Below are 13,920 nucleotides of genomic sequence, written 5' to 3' on the forward strand. Positions count from 1 at the left end.
CATGTAAGGAAACACAAACAGACATAGAGTGACTGGGCTGAGGTTACAAGATTGTAAGTAAAGTAGCCTCATCAGAATTTCAAACGAGGCCAAATGAGTCTGGCTCAGATTCTTAGAGTCTAGTTCAGATTCTCAGCCAATATGTAACACCGCCTTAGCTCCTCCATGAGTATTTTGAATTGTATGGTAAAGCAAAACTGAACTCTGAACCAAGAAACAATACGATTTTCTATTCAAAGCAATAAACCTCTTCTTGAAAACTCATGTCACAGAAAATCAGATTCATAAAATATCAAAGTTGAATACTGTTATAAATGAAAAAATGGTACTATTTTAAAAGAATTTTTTTTTATTAATTTAGTACTACATAAAGTTCCTTTTCTTCTCTTGGCTCATTACGAAACAGAATTGATTCCTTTCACACAGCTAAAAACTAAGAAAGAACTGCTAAGTAGATTGAACTGTATATTGTGAACATATTATTAATATTCTAAAATTCCTTCTTAAAGAACTGGCGACTTTGTATAATAGCCAATACATGTCTGTTTACATACAGCTTTATGTTTCTTAACAGACATGAAAACAAGCCTCATATAGTCTATGATTTTTTTAGTATAGATTACCTACATTTCTTTACAGTAATCATACTATTTTATATAATAGTAACTGTTCTATGTTAAGTAATCACATTAGAAATAATTTTAAACATTTCTCTAGAAAAGATGCCATTAAGAAGTTTATCAAGTAAGCAGAAAAGTAAATAAATCCTTACGTATGTTGCTGATGTAGTTTTGCAATTTCTTTTTCAAAATCTTGAGGTTGATTAGGAATGAAAGAATAATCTGAGAGGTAGCCTGGCAAGTTTTCTGATTGATTGTAGTCTCCAAGTTCAGCTAATAAATGGAAAGAAAATATTCACACTTCAATAAACACATTTTTTAAGTTTTATAGCCAAATCAGCAATGTCAAGAATTCCTTTATATTTCTGGAAGTAAAATATTTGTTTCTACTGTTACCATTTAAGCAAATTTTAACAACACATTCAACGTTCTCCTAGGTCTTAAACAACTTCAGAAAAATTATTTTCAGGAATCAAAGTAAGTGCTAACTAATTGGACGTTTCATTACACTTTCTGTGTAGTCACTTTTTTCTGCATAGTAACATATGTTTAAATAACTCATACATTAAAGGCAATGTACTACCAACAGAGACCATGCAATCATATGCTATATGGCCCAAAGGTGGGCTGATACTTACACTGAACAGCAAATGAAGCCAAAAGAGCAGCAGTGTTATAAGGACAGGGCAATCTAATAAAACAGAAAATAACTCAAGGTTAAACACAATAATTTTAAAAGCACTATAATTTATATTATACTATTCACACTTGAAGTTTCTGTGTGACTTACATTTTAACTATTAAGTAATGAACTTATCTGATGAAAGGAATTCATGCTACATGTAGCCATCTTTCAGTGGATAATCAATCTGTTTGCAATGATCATGAACTACTTATTACAGAATTGGAAGTATTTTTAAAGCCCATTACTAAAAACTTAAAACAGCTCACCTTCCAGTAAGAATGTCTTGTTTGATTTGCAAAAAATACTGGTACCTTAAAAAAAAAAAAAAAAGATAGCGTTTACTGGAATTATAACATTTAGAGTTTTAAAAACTGTATATTTACATTAACAAATAAAACTGAAATATTTAAGTATTTGCTTTTATAATATGCATACTAGCCCACGTAAAGATATTTTAAAATAAACTTTCATAAATACATGAATCCAAATATTTAGAATTCTTTGATAAATGAAATTTGATACTTATATTTTGTTTCCCTAGCTTCTATTATAAAACTTCCACGAATTTAAGAATTACATGACTGAGGGAGATTAGGAAGAAATACTCTAAAGTAGGATTTCCCTGGTGGCACAATGGTTAAGAATCCGCCTGCCAATGCAGGGGACACGGGTTCGAACCCTGGTCCAGGAAGATACCACATGCCGCGGAGCAACTAAGCCCGTGTGCCACAACTACTGAGCCCACGCGCCACAACTACTGAGCCTGCAAACCACAACTACTGAAGCCCACGTGCCTAGAGCCCGTGCTCCGCAACAAGAGAAGCCACCATAACGAGAAGCCCGCGCACCACAACGAAGAGTAGCCCCTGCTCACCGCAACTAGAGAAAGCCCGCACGCAGCAATGAAGACCCAATGCAGAGCCCCCCCCCCCAAAAAAACCAAAAAAACAAATACTCTAAAGATTGGTGTATGCAGAAAGTAGAACTGGGAAGCACAGAAAACTTAAGTCAGAGACATAGAAGAGCTGACAGTAGCAACACGCTAGAGACCAACTAAAGAAAATCACTCTTTCACTCTTTCAGCTGAGCCAGGAAGCCAGCTGCAAGGACAGGCCTATGTGTTGATCACCGTATCATCAGGCAGCAGGAAGCTGCTAATTGTAGAAAAGCACTTTCCATCTTCATTTGGGTTAAGAAAGCTCTCTTTGATCAAAAAAAAAAAAAAGATAAAAGAAAAAAAAGGTAAGTTCCTTTCCCTACTATTGCTCTACTATTAAAATTGCCAAGTACCCAATTTCCTTTAAAACCAACAAAAATGTAAGTATCCTATAACAAGAATGCTGAAGTTGCTTACAAGATGGCACTCCCCTTCTGTCCTTGCTAGTGGGTAGTCATCCCCTCATAGATTTATCAATGCCTGGGTAAAGTCACCTGTGCTGTATCATGTTGGCAGAAGGTAAAATTCTGTGGCTTTTAATGTTTAAACAGAGAATTTTAAGACCTTCATCTCACCCCACTAAAAAAGGTACACATACTCTAAGAGCCAAAAATTATTTAAAATTTTAGTTGTTTAGCTGATTAAAGTCATTAAAGAGTTCCATGACAATATTCAAATTACCAAAGAATGTAATTAAGGTTTTCAGAGAATCAGATATAAAAAAGCTGATACAAATACCCTGGCTTCATATATTAATGAATGAAGTACATAAACTCTCTGTTAGGCTTAAAACATAGTATTACACTATTATCTATGTACTCAATCCAAGACAACATATTTCTATCTGGCCTACTTAGCTTCATAATTAAAAGTTAAAGGTTTCTGGTGGGAAAGTCCTTTTTTTTAAAATATTTATTTACTTAGGCTGTGCCGAGTCTCAGTTGTGGCAGCTGGGATCTTCAATGCGGCATGCAGAATCTTTAGTTGTGGCATGTGGACTCTTAGTTGTGGCACGTGGGATCTAGTCCCCGCTCAGGGATCGAACCTGTGTCCCCTGCATTGGGAGCTTGGAGTCTTACCCACTGGACCACCAGGGAAGTCCCCTGGTGGGAAAGTTTTATAGTTAGGATTGAAATGTGTATATCCTTGACATAATATTGTAAATCCTACACAAGTAACACCTACGTTTCCTGAATCTGATGTACACACTGAGCAGTAAGGACTGATAGAGTAGAAACCGGAATTGAAAGTCCTACGCTAAACCAGCCTGTCATCTTTGGCAAATGACTTAAAACTGGGTGGAGCCTTAGTTTCTCTATTTGTAAAAAGGAAGTAATATCACTTGCCTGGTATATGTATCCCAGGGGCCCTAAATATGGTGGTAAAAGCCCAATTTTTAAAGACAATTAGGACCTTTAAGGTAGATTAATGATTGAGCTAAATGCAGAAATATGTTTAAGCTGTAAAAATAATACAATAACATACCATGTACTAAACACCTATTATGTACTGAGTACACCTAAGCACTAAAAAGCACTAGAAAGAAATGTTATTTGTATTCTGATGACTCCTAAGAAAACGCCAATTCTAATTTCGCCAGCACCTGTTAATACAAATGACATTTAACCTGATGAAAGGTCTGTAACTACTTTCTTTTTTTACCACTAATCCAAAACAGAATCTCAAGGCAAGGAGGCGTAGCAGTAATTTCTTGTTTTGTGGGGTTTAAACTAGTCCTTAAAATTTAGCCACTAACTGTGGCTACGGGTATCCTACTACTAATCATGACCATAACAAGAAGCCTACCCAAGCACTAAAGTTTTAAAGGAGTATTTTTTAACCGTGGAATCACCTGGAAGCCTATGCCCAGGTCCCATCTGAGACCTATTAAATCAGAGTTTCCAGGGGTGTTGCCAAGGCATCAGCACGTTTTAAAGCTCCCCTGTAAGTGATTCTAACTTGTAATCAGGGTAGAGAATCCTTGATGTACACAATGGTGATAAAAATTAAAAGTGGCCCTTCACTCCATATTACTAAGCAACGCCAGTTGCAAGATTCCAGGACATTCCATTCTAAAGGATTTTTGAAATAATGCATTATTTCTAGTGAGAACAAAGATAATATTCTAGACTGATGGACTTAGCACAATTCCTCAATTTCTACCAAACGTGATTTTACTTTATTCTACTTCATGAAGATAGTTTGACTTTAATTATCAGTGAGACACATTTATTCCTTGGTTATGTTTTCAACACAGGCCATAAAAGAACCAACACATTCAAGCTCATTAAGAAATTTAAAGACAGTTTTTTGAGTGAAATAAATTATGAATATGGCTACAACTGACAATATTTTAATTGCTTATGTTAAACTTTTCATGAGCATTAAATACATTAGAAATCCAATTAAAAATTATTGGTCTTTTATTTACAAATGTTTCTTATAATTTAAAAATCTAATTACATAAATATATATTATGGAATACTTCATTAATCAAGTTACAAGTACTAGTAAAAAATGCATTTTAAAATCCTTTATAATTCACAATTTTCAGTAATTGAGAGTAGTTTCCTTGAAGTTCCTCCAAAATTAGGGAAAGTTTGACTCCACTGAGAATTATTTAAGGTAAAAGATCTTGTTATTTGAATTATTTAACAACAACAACAAAACCTGACTAAGAGCTACAATATTAAATTAAATAATCATATGATACAACTTTGCTTTTCAAGATAAATTAGGTTGGACGTTATTAGGGTCAAATGTTAGGACTGCCTAATCCCAGATCTATATTCCTGAGTTCTCCTGTTAGAAGAAAGGTAACACCCTTGCCCCCCAACAAACACACAGAAAAGGACTCTCAAAAGTTCTTTGTTTCTCCACTTCACCACAGTATTCTAAAGGATAACCAATACATTACCATCTAAGAGCCTACCTACAGGTGGCTTTAGGTGCAGATTTTTAATTTGGCACCCATCTTTCAGAGTAATTCTGAATATAGTCTGACCTATATTCTTATATCTTATATCTTATGGAAGGTATAATATGCTAATTTTTAATTCTATCTTTTTTTAAAAAAACTAATGACTAATTCTTTCAAGCAATACACAAGGTTATCACTCAGGTTTTTTTAAACAATGACAGTTACCACACTGTGATTACTCCCCACTATTTCCACCTTAAACAGTTCACCTAACATTTACACACTACCAAAACGCTCATCTGGGTCATTCTTGTGTATACTTTGTCAAGTAGAAGGGACAACAAAACTAACTGTAAATTAGTATTAGACCTACAACGGCCAGTAGAGTGGGCACTTACAGGCCTGACCGTGCTACTGCACTCTGCCAACTCCCTTTACAAAGATGCCTGCTGTGCGCTGTAAAGTGCAGCACTCCTACACTTCATGGTGTACCGTTTATAAAGCCTATGTCCTCCGCCATGGAAATAACGTATATATAGAATATATTTTTACAAGAAAAAAAAAAGCAGACACAATTCTCACTATGCAGAATGCCTTGAATACAACTGCAGCATCATCTAATTACTTCAGTTAGTTACAGCAGTGCTTCTGAACCATTTTTCACAAGTAGAAAAGTTAATATTTATATGGCTCGGGAAGCTGCCTGTGGCTGGATGGGGTGGCCCTGGGGTTTCAATCTCCTGAAGCCCTCCCAGCCATCCAACAGAGGAGGAAACTTATCTTGAAGCACCTAGAACCCATTCTGTGTGCTGGCAGGGAAGCTCAGAATGATGTCATGGTAATCTATTTTTACCTAATTAATTTCAAAATTTCATAATAGTTTTGACAATATTTTCAAGTAAAAACATGCTCCATAAAAACCCACCTTGTATATTCTTCTTGTAACTTGTTGGGGTCACTTACAAAAAATTTGACTCTAAAGTTCAAACTGTAAGGAGATCCTCCTAGAATTAATAAAAGCAGTTCTAATTAATTAGATTATATTAGTCCTTTATCTTTATAAAGTATACTTGTATAACATCAAATAAATATGTTTGCTCACTCTTTAGCTGCTTCCTTATTGGTTTGTTTGGATCCAGCCACCTCTGAAAAATAAATAAATAAGACTGATTTCTTCTTTTCTGGAGGAACTAATACATCAATTCTTACAAATCTGTTCCATTTGAAGATTAATGCTAAAAATTAATGCATTTTTTGAAAAGGCCTAGGTAGGGGGAAAAGAATCACTAAATTACAGACTCATATCAAATATAACAAAATTATGCTAGAAAGTATTGAATGTACTTGTGCTTTAAGATTTTGATTTCAATTTCTCATTAAGTTATATAGTATACAATAACCTCTATTCCAAAAGTAAAAATGCTTAATAATCACTGCAATATGAAGTGATTCTGTTAATTTAACTATATTATGTAATAGTCTATCAAGTTTTTAAAATTCTCTCTATCTTTCATAAAAATATGCTTGGCTTTATGCTCTCATTCAGACAAAATTTAACTACACATCATGAAAATCTACTCTTATGAAAAATTTTAACTCCTACTCTATTCCTTAAAAAAGAAAACAAAAAACAAAATACCCCCCCCCAAAACACCCCATACTAATTTTTTAAGAGACAATGTTTAGTTTGGGGAAGGACTGCTTTTTGTATGTGAAAATTCCAAGTAGTCTCGACACTTCTGAATGCCAGTTAAGCTCTATTTCAGGAGAACTATAACTAAATTCAGAAAACATTTCAACTGCCAACGTTTCAGTTAAAAAAATTAAAGAATCCAAAATGAGGTGACAGACGTGGCAGTATTTTCAAAGCACTACACAAATATAAGCTTACATATCGTTACTTATAAACTGTCCTCCTACCACCCATACTTGATTCCATGCAGAGCACACAAACAGATTTCAGTAACAGGTGGCTGAAAGTCATCCATGAATCCTTCCTTTCCATTATCCATAACATCCAACATATCCAATCCAACTAATTCTACCTTCAAACCGTCCCTAGAATTGAATAATTCTTCACCATCTACTCTGCCACCGTCCATGTCTCTGGGACAGCCCTGGCCACAGCCTCTTAACTGCGGCCTCTGCCTCTTACCATCACCCTCCCCCCCGCCCCGAAGCTACAGTAGTCTTTTGAAAGGCTCACTCCTTTGCTTAACAGCTCTTGATAATTTCTCAATGTATTGAGTAATGTCCAAAGGCCTTACTGTGGCTTACATGGTCTCTCCCTACTTCCTTTTTTTTTTTCTATTGGTCTTTCTTTAATGTTTTATTTGCCTCAGTTAATTTTAAAAATGTATATTTCAAAGAGGCAATTTTAGACTCCTGATAAGTTTCAGAAGCCTTAAAATACCAATCAAAATAGGTGTCCAGTTCAGTTTTGACAGTTCCAAATCTGTGGCTGTCTAACACAATTTTTTTAACATATACATATATCCACTCTTTCTTAGATTCTTTTCCCATGTAGGTCACCGCAGAGCACTGAGTAGAGCTCCCTGTGCTGTGCAGCAGGTCCTTATTAGTGATCTATTTTATACGTACTAGTGTGTACATGTCGATCCCAGTCTCCCAATCTACTCCCCCCCCCCCCGGTAGCCATAAGTTCGTTTTCTGCATCTGTATTTGTTTCATAGGTAAGTCCCTTTGTACCCTTTTGCAGACCCACATGTAAGTGATATCATGTGTTGTTTCTCTCCTCACTTCCTCCACCTCAGTTTACTGAGCTCCAACTTAATGGCCTCCTTTCTGTTTCCCCAAGATGTCATCTTGGGGCCTTCAATTCTAAGCTTTCTTATGCACAGAATGTCCTTCTCCGGCTTTTCCCATGGCTGACGTCTTTCGTTATCTAAGTCTCAGCTTAAATTCCACCTCATCAGAAAGGCCTTCATGGACTGCCCTATCAAAAGTATCGTATGTCACAAAGCTCCTATCTACTTAGTTATTTTCCTTCAGGTAAGGAACATTAAATTCCTTCATAACATTTTCTTAATTGCAACATATTTGTTTTACTTTTTTATTGCCTATCTCCTTTCTTAGATTTTGAACTCCTTAAGGTAAGGAATAAAATCTGATTTATTCAAAGCTGAAGGGTCAGTACCCAGCACAGAACATGGCATATAACATCTACTAAAAATACCTGGTGAAGGACTAACCCTGCTGAATGACTCAGCGGGGCGGGGGAATCTGTTTCTGTGCCCATAATCAGATGGCTTTCACCCCTACTTAACACATCTGTTCCCCCTATGTATCCACCCATTTATCCATAGTCTCACCCATCTATCTATCAATCTAGTGATTTTTTCCTTCATACTTTCTAGAAAAAAAATCATAAATTACATTTATTTTAATGTCTGTCTAAAATCGAAATTTGGGACCAGTTAACGCCCCAAAGCCTGCCTTCCTCAGCAGAAATGCAGACATATTTACACACACAAGTAGATGTGTGAGGCTGGCACGGCTAGGAGGACACTAACAAGCACTGGGGAATGCAAGACTTCCTCAGTGACGTCAGTCAGGTAGGACGTAGCTTCTTGGCTTAAACCACGAAGATGGAGCCAGATGAGCTTGAGGGTCACAGGGTCAACTCCACTCACGCCACCCCAAAATTCAGTTCAGATTCTAACTAGCAACTGCACTGACTTTACCAGTGAAATCTGCACAGCCATGAGTCTTCCTCATCCTGAACGTGTTATTTCTCCATTTACTTATGTCTTCTATTATCTCTTCCTGTAAAGTTTTACAGTTTTCTTCCTATAGATTTTGACACCCCTAATGTCAAAAGTTTATTCATAGATATTCAATGGATTTGGGTTTTTAAAAGAAAACTTATTTAATTTGCTATTTTGTTGGATTATGTTCCCTAATTGATATATAGAAATTTATTGATATTTATTTGTTTGTTCAGCTTTAAGTCCTACTAGTTGTAAAAAGTTTTCCAAATGATTCACTTGGACTCTCAAGGCAGATTCATTATATCACTAAGAAGAAATGAGTTCTCTGCACCTTCATCCCAAACACACAAACACATTTGTTCCACAGGGAACTGCACCTGCTGCCCTCGTTGAACCAGGGAAAGAGAAGACAGGAGGGCTAAGCAGCGTAGCTGTTTCAAATCGTTTTGATAAACTGGGCTGCCTTTGCCTGAAAACTCTCCCGCCTCTACTGTATTTCTCTCCTACATTCTTTTTTCAGTTTCCTCTACTTGATTTTTCCACCAATCCTTGCAAGCACTGAATCTTCTAAGAAATCCTTAACATTTCTTGTCTGCTCATGGCACTCATTTTTATTCTGTGTGTATGTACAATATTTGACTTCGGAAAGCAACAAAAAGCAGGCAGAAGAAACGGACCTAAGTCTGTTCTTGAAAAACAAAAACTGCAATGGGTGAGAGTTCTATAGTTGCAGTTTTTTGCCTGAGAGCAATCTCAAATCCTGCACCAGGCAGGGGACAGCCTCACTAACTTGAGGTGTCAGTGGACAGAGTTCAGGCAGGAGTGGCAGGGTACCCAGAAAACTGGGGAGGAAATCCTGAAAGAGAGGAAGGCAGCAGAAGGGCTTAACTCTAAAATCCGGATATAAAAGCCACCTCAGCTCTGGCTGACAGTTCAACTTCTGCATGCACAGGAAGACCCCAAAGCCCCAGGAAAGAGAAGCAGTTGCAAACGTAAAGAAATGAATAGAGATAACCGTTCGGCCAAAGGGAAGCAGAGTGTGGACTGTGGGTCCAGCTCCACTCGTTCTCAATAACACAGTCCAAGTCGTACAGGGCGTCACTACCATGTCCATAGCCAAGCTCTGTCTATCCCCCTGAGAGGTTCCCTGTGTCCCTCTGTACCCAGTCCCCCAAGCCCAGGCAACCACTGATCTGCTTTCAGTCACTATATATCAGTTTTGCTTGCTCTACAATTTAATATAAATGAAATAATAGAGTATATCATGTAGTGTTCCACTATGCAAAAATATAACAATTATTTTTCATCCATTCACTTATTGACAGATGTTAAAGTTAATTCAGGAATGAGCTATTATGAATAAAGCTACTATGATCATTTGTGTACAAGGTTTCATGTAACATGTTTTCATTTCTCTTGGATAAATATCCAAAAGAGGGGTTCCTTGGAGGTATATATTAAATCTATGTTTACTTTTATAAGAAACTGCCAAACTCTACTTTCCAAAGTGGTTGTATCCTTTTAAAGTCTGACCAGCAATTCTTAATAGTTGCTCCACATCCTTGCCAAAATGTGGTATTGTGAGACTCTAATTTTTTAACTATTCTAATGGATGAGCAATGACATCTCACTGTGGTTTTACAATTCCCTGATGCACCTGTGCTTAGTAGATGTCCTTTATCACAGTGAGAATGCTCCTTTTCCAAGTTTAAGAGTTTTCATTATGAATGGATGCTGAATTTTATTCTATGTAAATTATGCCTCAATTATACTGATTTAAAAGAAAAATTCTAGAAGCTAAAAGCACACTTAATGGTGAGACACTGAGTGCCTTCCTCCTATGACAGGGAACAGGTAAGGCAGTGAGTGTGCTGCCGTCAGTCACCTCTATTCATCATTGTCCTGGTAGTCTCAGCTTTCATGTAATAAAGAATAAAAAATAATGGAAAAAAAGAAAAAAGACTGGGAAGGAAGAAGTAAAACTCCCTATTCACATATGACATGATTTACGCAGATTACATGACAATCTATGTAGAAAATCCTACAGAATTTACAAAAAGTGACTAGAATTAATAAGTGAGTTTAGAAAGGTCACACAATAAAAAAGTAAACTGTATTTCTATATGCTAGAAATAAACAATTGGTAACTGAAAAAGAAAACCAACAATACCATTTGGATGGTTCTTCTATCTACCAAGTTGCCAAAGACAGAATCTGAGATACCAGACTCTGAGTTCACTCTTTCCCTCGTGAGCCCTGCTGACTTTCTCTCCTGACTCTCTTGAGCGCTTACCCACCACCACAGCCAATCCAGTAACTCACTAGCGCAACAATCTCCCAACTGTCTCTAGTTTGCCACTTTACTTGACACTGGCTATACTGTACCCAGAGTGATATGTCTAAAATACAATTTTCACGTTGCTTGTGTAAATAAATCCTTAGGCTGGTACAATCTTAACGCAGATCAAAAGCACTTGATGATCTACTGCACTACTCACATCTCATCTGTGATCCATCTTCTCTTCCTGCTCTATATTCCAGCCATAGGTATTAAAAAATTCTTTTTCAGTTCCTCAAATACAACAATCCTCTCTCTTCACTCTGGAACTTTGCATATGCTGCTGATTCTCTCTGAAATACTTCTCTGCACCCCAGATCCCTTTGTCATTCCCTCCCAAAATGGAACCGGGTTTAAAGAGAACAAAAACAAACATCTATCATTTGGCAGGCTACAGAAGAGGTTTATACAAAACGTAGGTAATAAGAGCCTGAATTAATTAAGGTATTACAGTAGAAACAGATGAAAGGAACATGAGAGAAATACCATATGAGAACATGAGAGAAATAAAAGCAAGCATTTTAGCAATCATGTTGTACTAAAACATGGTTTGCTGAAATAACAGTCATTCTCTATGTGACTTCCATATTTCTTCAAACCAGATGAAATAATTCAAGAACACTGAGTTACATAAAATTAATCTTCAAACAGTAGACCAAGCTATTCTCTATGAATCATTTCTTACCTAATTAACAGTCTATTGGGTTAGAGCAGTGGTTTTCAAAATGTGGTGCCTCGAACTGCTAGCAGCATTAGCATTAGAGGGGAATTTGTGTGAAATGAGAATTACTGGAGCTCCACCCCAAACTTTCTGCATCAGAAACTCTAGGCCTAGGGCCCAGAAATCTGTACGGTAAGAAGCCTTCAGGTGATTCTGATGTAAGTTCAAGTTTGAAAGTCACAAGGTTAGGGGATACGGAAACAGCAGTAAACCAGTAAATATCATAACCACAACAAAACTATCAGAAGGATGAAACTGCAGAAAGAACAAGTCAACAGTAATCGATAATCTACTCTTTGTCCCACTGAAGGGCACTGTAATTTACTCTGGGGACAAAAAAAAAAAGAAAGTAAATATATTACTCATGATGCACACGAGTAACATAATCTCGAGGCTCTGATGAATACCACGCTGATAAAAGCCACTGAGGTACAGCCACCTTGACGTGCATATAAAATTAAAGAAATTATGGGTAACGAATTACAACCATGTTACTCATTATTTTGCCCACTCACTCAATACACATTAACTGAATACAACTATTATACAAGACATTATGCTAAGAGCTAAAGCTGTGATAAGTAGGTTTTAAATGAAAGCAGAAGAAATTTCAAAAAGTCAAAGCTTGTCTTTTAAGTAATTTTGTTTGTTGCACTGGAATTCATTGCCAAGGAAGATTCTAAAGCAAAGGATAGTCAACTATGATTCTGTGTTTGTTACATATAAGACTACAATCAAATGCTAGGTGCTTTTTTAGTTTATCAATTATAAATCCAATTAAATTAATTTCAGTATCTACACGCCTAAGACAATACTGATTCTGATCCTCAAAAACGAATATATAGTATCTATACATATAAAATATATGTGCAACATATACATTTACACACTATATATATATATACATGTATGTATAACATATATGAGCTTTCAGATGAAGACACTCTTAACTAGTAAGAATTGACAGGGGTTAATTCTTTGGGGATATTACCAAGTCCCTTTTGGTCACTGCTGGTAATTTTATGGCATGAGTACCTCCTCTCCTCAATATGCTCATTTTTATAAGTCCTGTGCAGCTGCATCATTCTCTCTTGGGAAGGGAAAATAAAGGCTTTGGAGTCAAATAAATATGACTTCAAATCCTTTTGCAGCTACTTAATTATCTGTGTAATTAAATGAGTTTTGTAAGCCTCAGTTTTTCATCTTTAAGAGAATTTTAATGATAGTTTCATAAGATTATTGTGAGAATTTGGTTTACTAACAAGTCCGCAATAGATATTTCATAAATGTTACACCCTTACTCCTTCTCTTTTTTAAAATGGCACCTCTTTTCCTCAGTCGGTTAATTATCCTCAAAGTCTTGACATATTTCACACTGACAACCAGAAATGGGACAGTAATTACATTTGTGCTCTAAAGGCCCCTCCTTAGACACCTTTTGGCATTTCACAGATTCTTCTGAATATTTAAATACTGAAGTTGTAGTGCTGTGTACGGAAAAGACCTGCAGGGGGAGTTAGGGGACCCAAGTCTAGTTTCATTAATACCAGCAAAGTAGCTTGGGCTTTACCTCCTTGGATTGGGATAATTTCACATGAAAAATAAGTGTGGTAAAACAAAATAATCTCTAAGGTTTCTTTTGCGTCTTTAAAACTGTATGATTCTAATCTGGGGGGAAGAATTATTCTGGATCATCAGCAATTAATTGGTCCCTGGGACCTGGGAATATAATACCTTATTTCAGAAGGGATGCTCAAGATAGAAAAGTAAGACAAAGTGAGAAAAAGGAGACAGCCAAAAGATCAACCCAGCTCAGAATACTGATACCTCTGCTCCCACATTCATCCTGCTGTAATTGTTTTAGAGTAGAAATGTCTTCTTGTGTACAAATTTATGAGACAGAATTTTTACTTCTTGTAACATATGTGGTCTCAATTATTAGTCCTTCTGGAACACTTTCTTAGTGAC

General features: G+C 36.3%; 1 protein-coding gene across 4 annotated transcripts in view; it reads right to left on the reverse strand.

Annotated features, from left to right (window-relative positions):
* Nucleotides 1-13,920, reverse strand: part of PTPN4 (protein tyrosine phosphatase non-receptor type 4) — a 173,264-nt gene that overhangs the window by 90,736 nt on the left and 68,608 nt on the right. For 2 of the 4 annotated variants that reach the window (XM_082395870.1, XM_082395868.1), the window contains 5 exons: nucleotides 6,265-6,307; nucleotides 6,088-6,166; nucleotides 1,572-1,616; nucleotides 1,259-1,311; nucleotides 773-893 (listed from right to left, as the gene is read on the reverse strand). In XM_082395870.1, coding sequence (XP_082251996.1) covers nucleotides 773-893; nucleotides 1,259-1,311; nucleotides 1,572-1,616; nucleotides 6,088-6,166; nucleotides 6,265-6,307 — 341 coding nt within the window. Of the gene's footprint in view, nucleotides 1-772; nucleotides 894-1,258; nucleotides 1,312-1,571; nucleotides 1,617-6,087; nucleotides 6,188-6,264; nucleotides 6,308-13,920 lie in introns of all 4 variants that reach the window. The other 2 variants (XM_082395869.1, XM_082395867.1) reach the window with 1 other exon arrangement.

Source organism: Balaenoptera borealis, assembly GCF_965194805.1.
Source record: "Balaenoptera borealis genome assembly, chromosome: 6".
Taxonomy (NCBI): domain Eukaryota; kingdom Metazoa; phylum Chordata; class Mammalia; order Artiodactyla; family Balaenopteridae; genus Balaenoptera; species Balaenoptera borealis.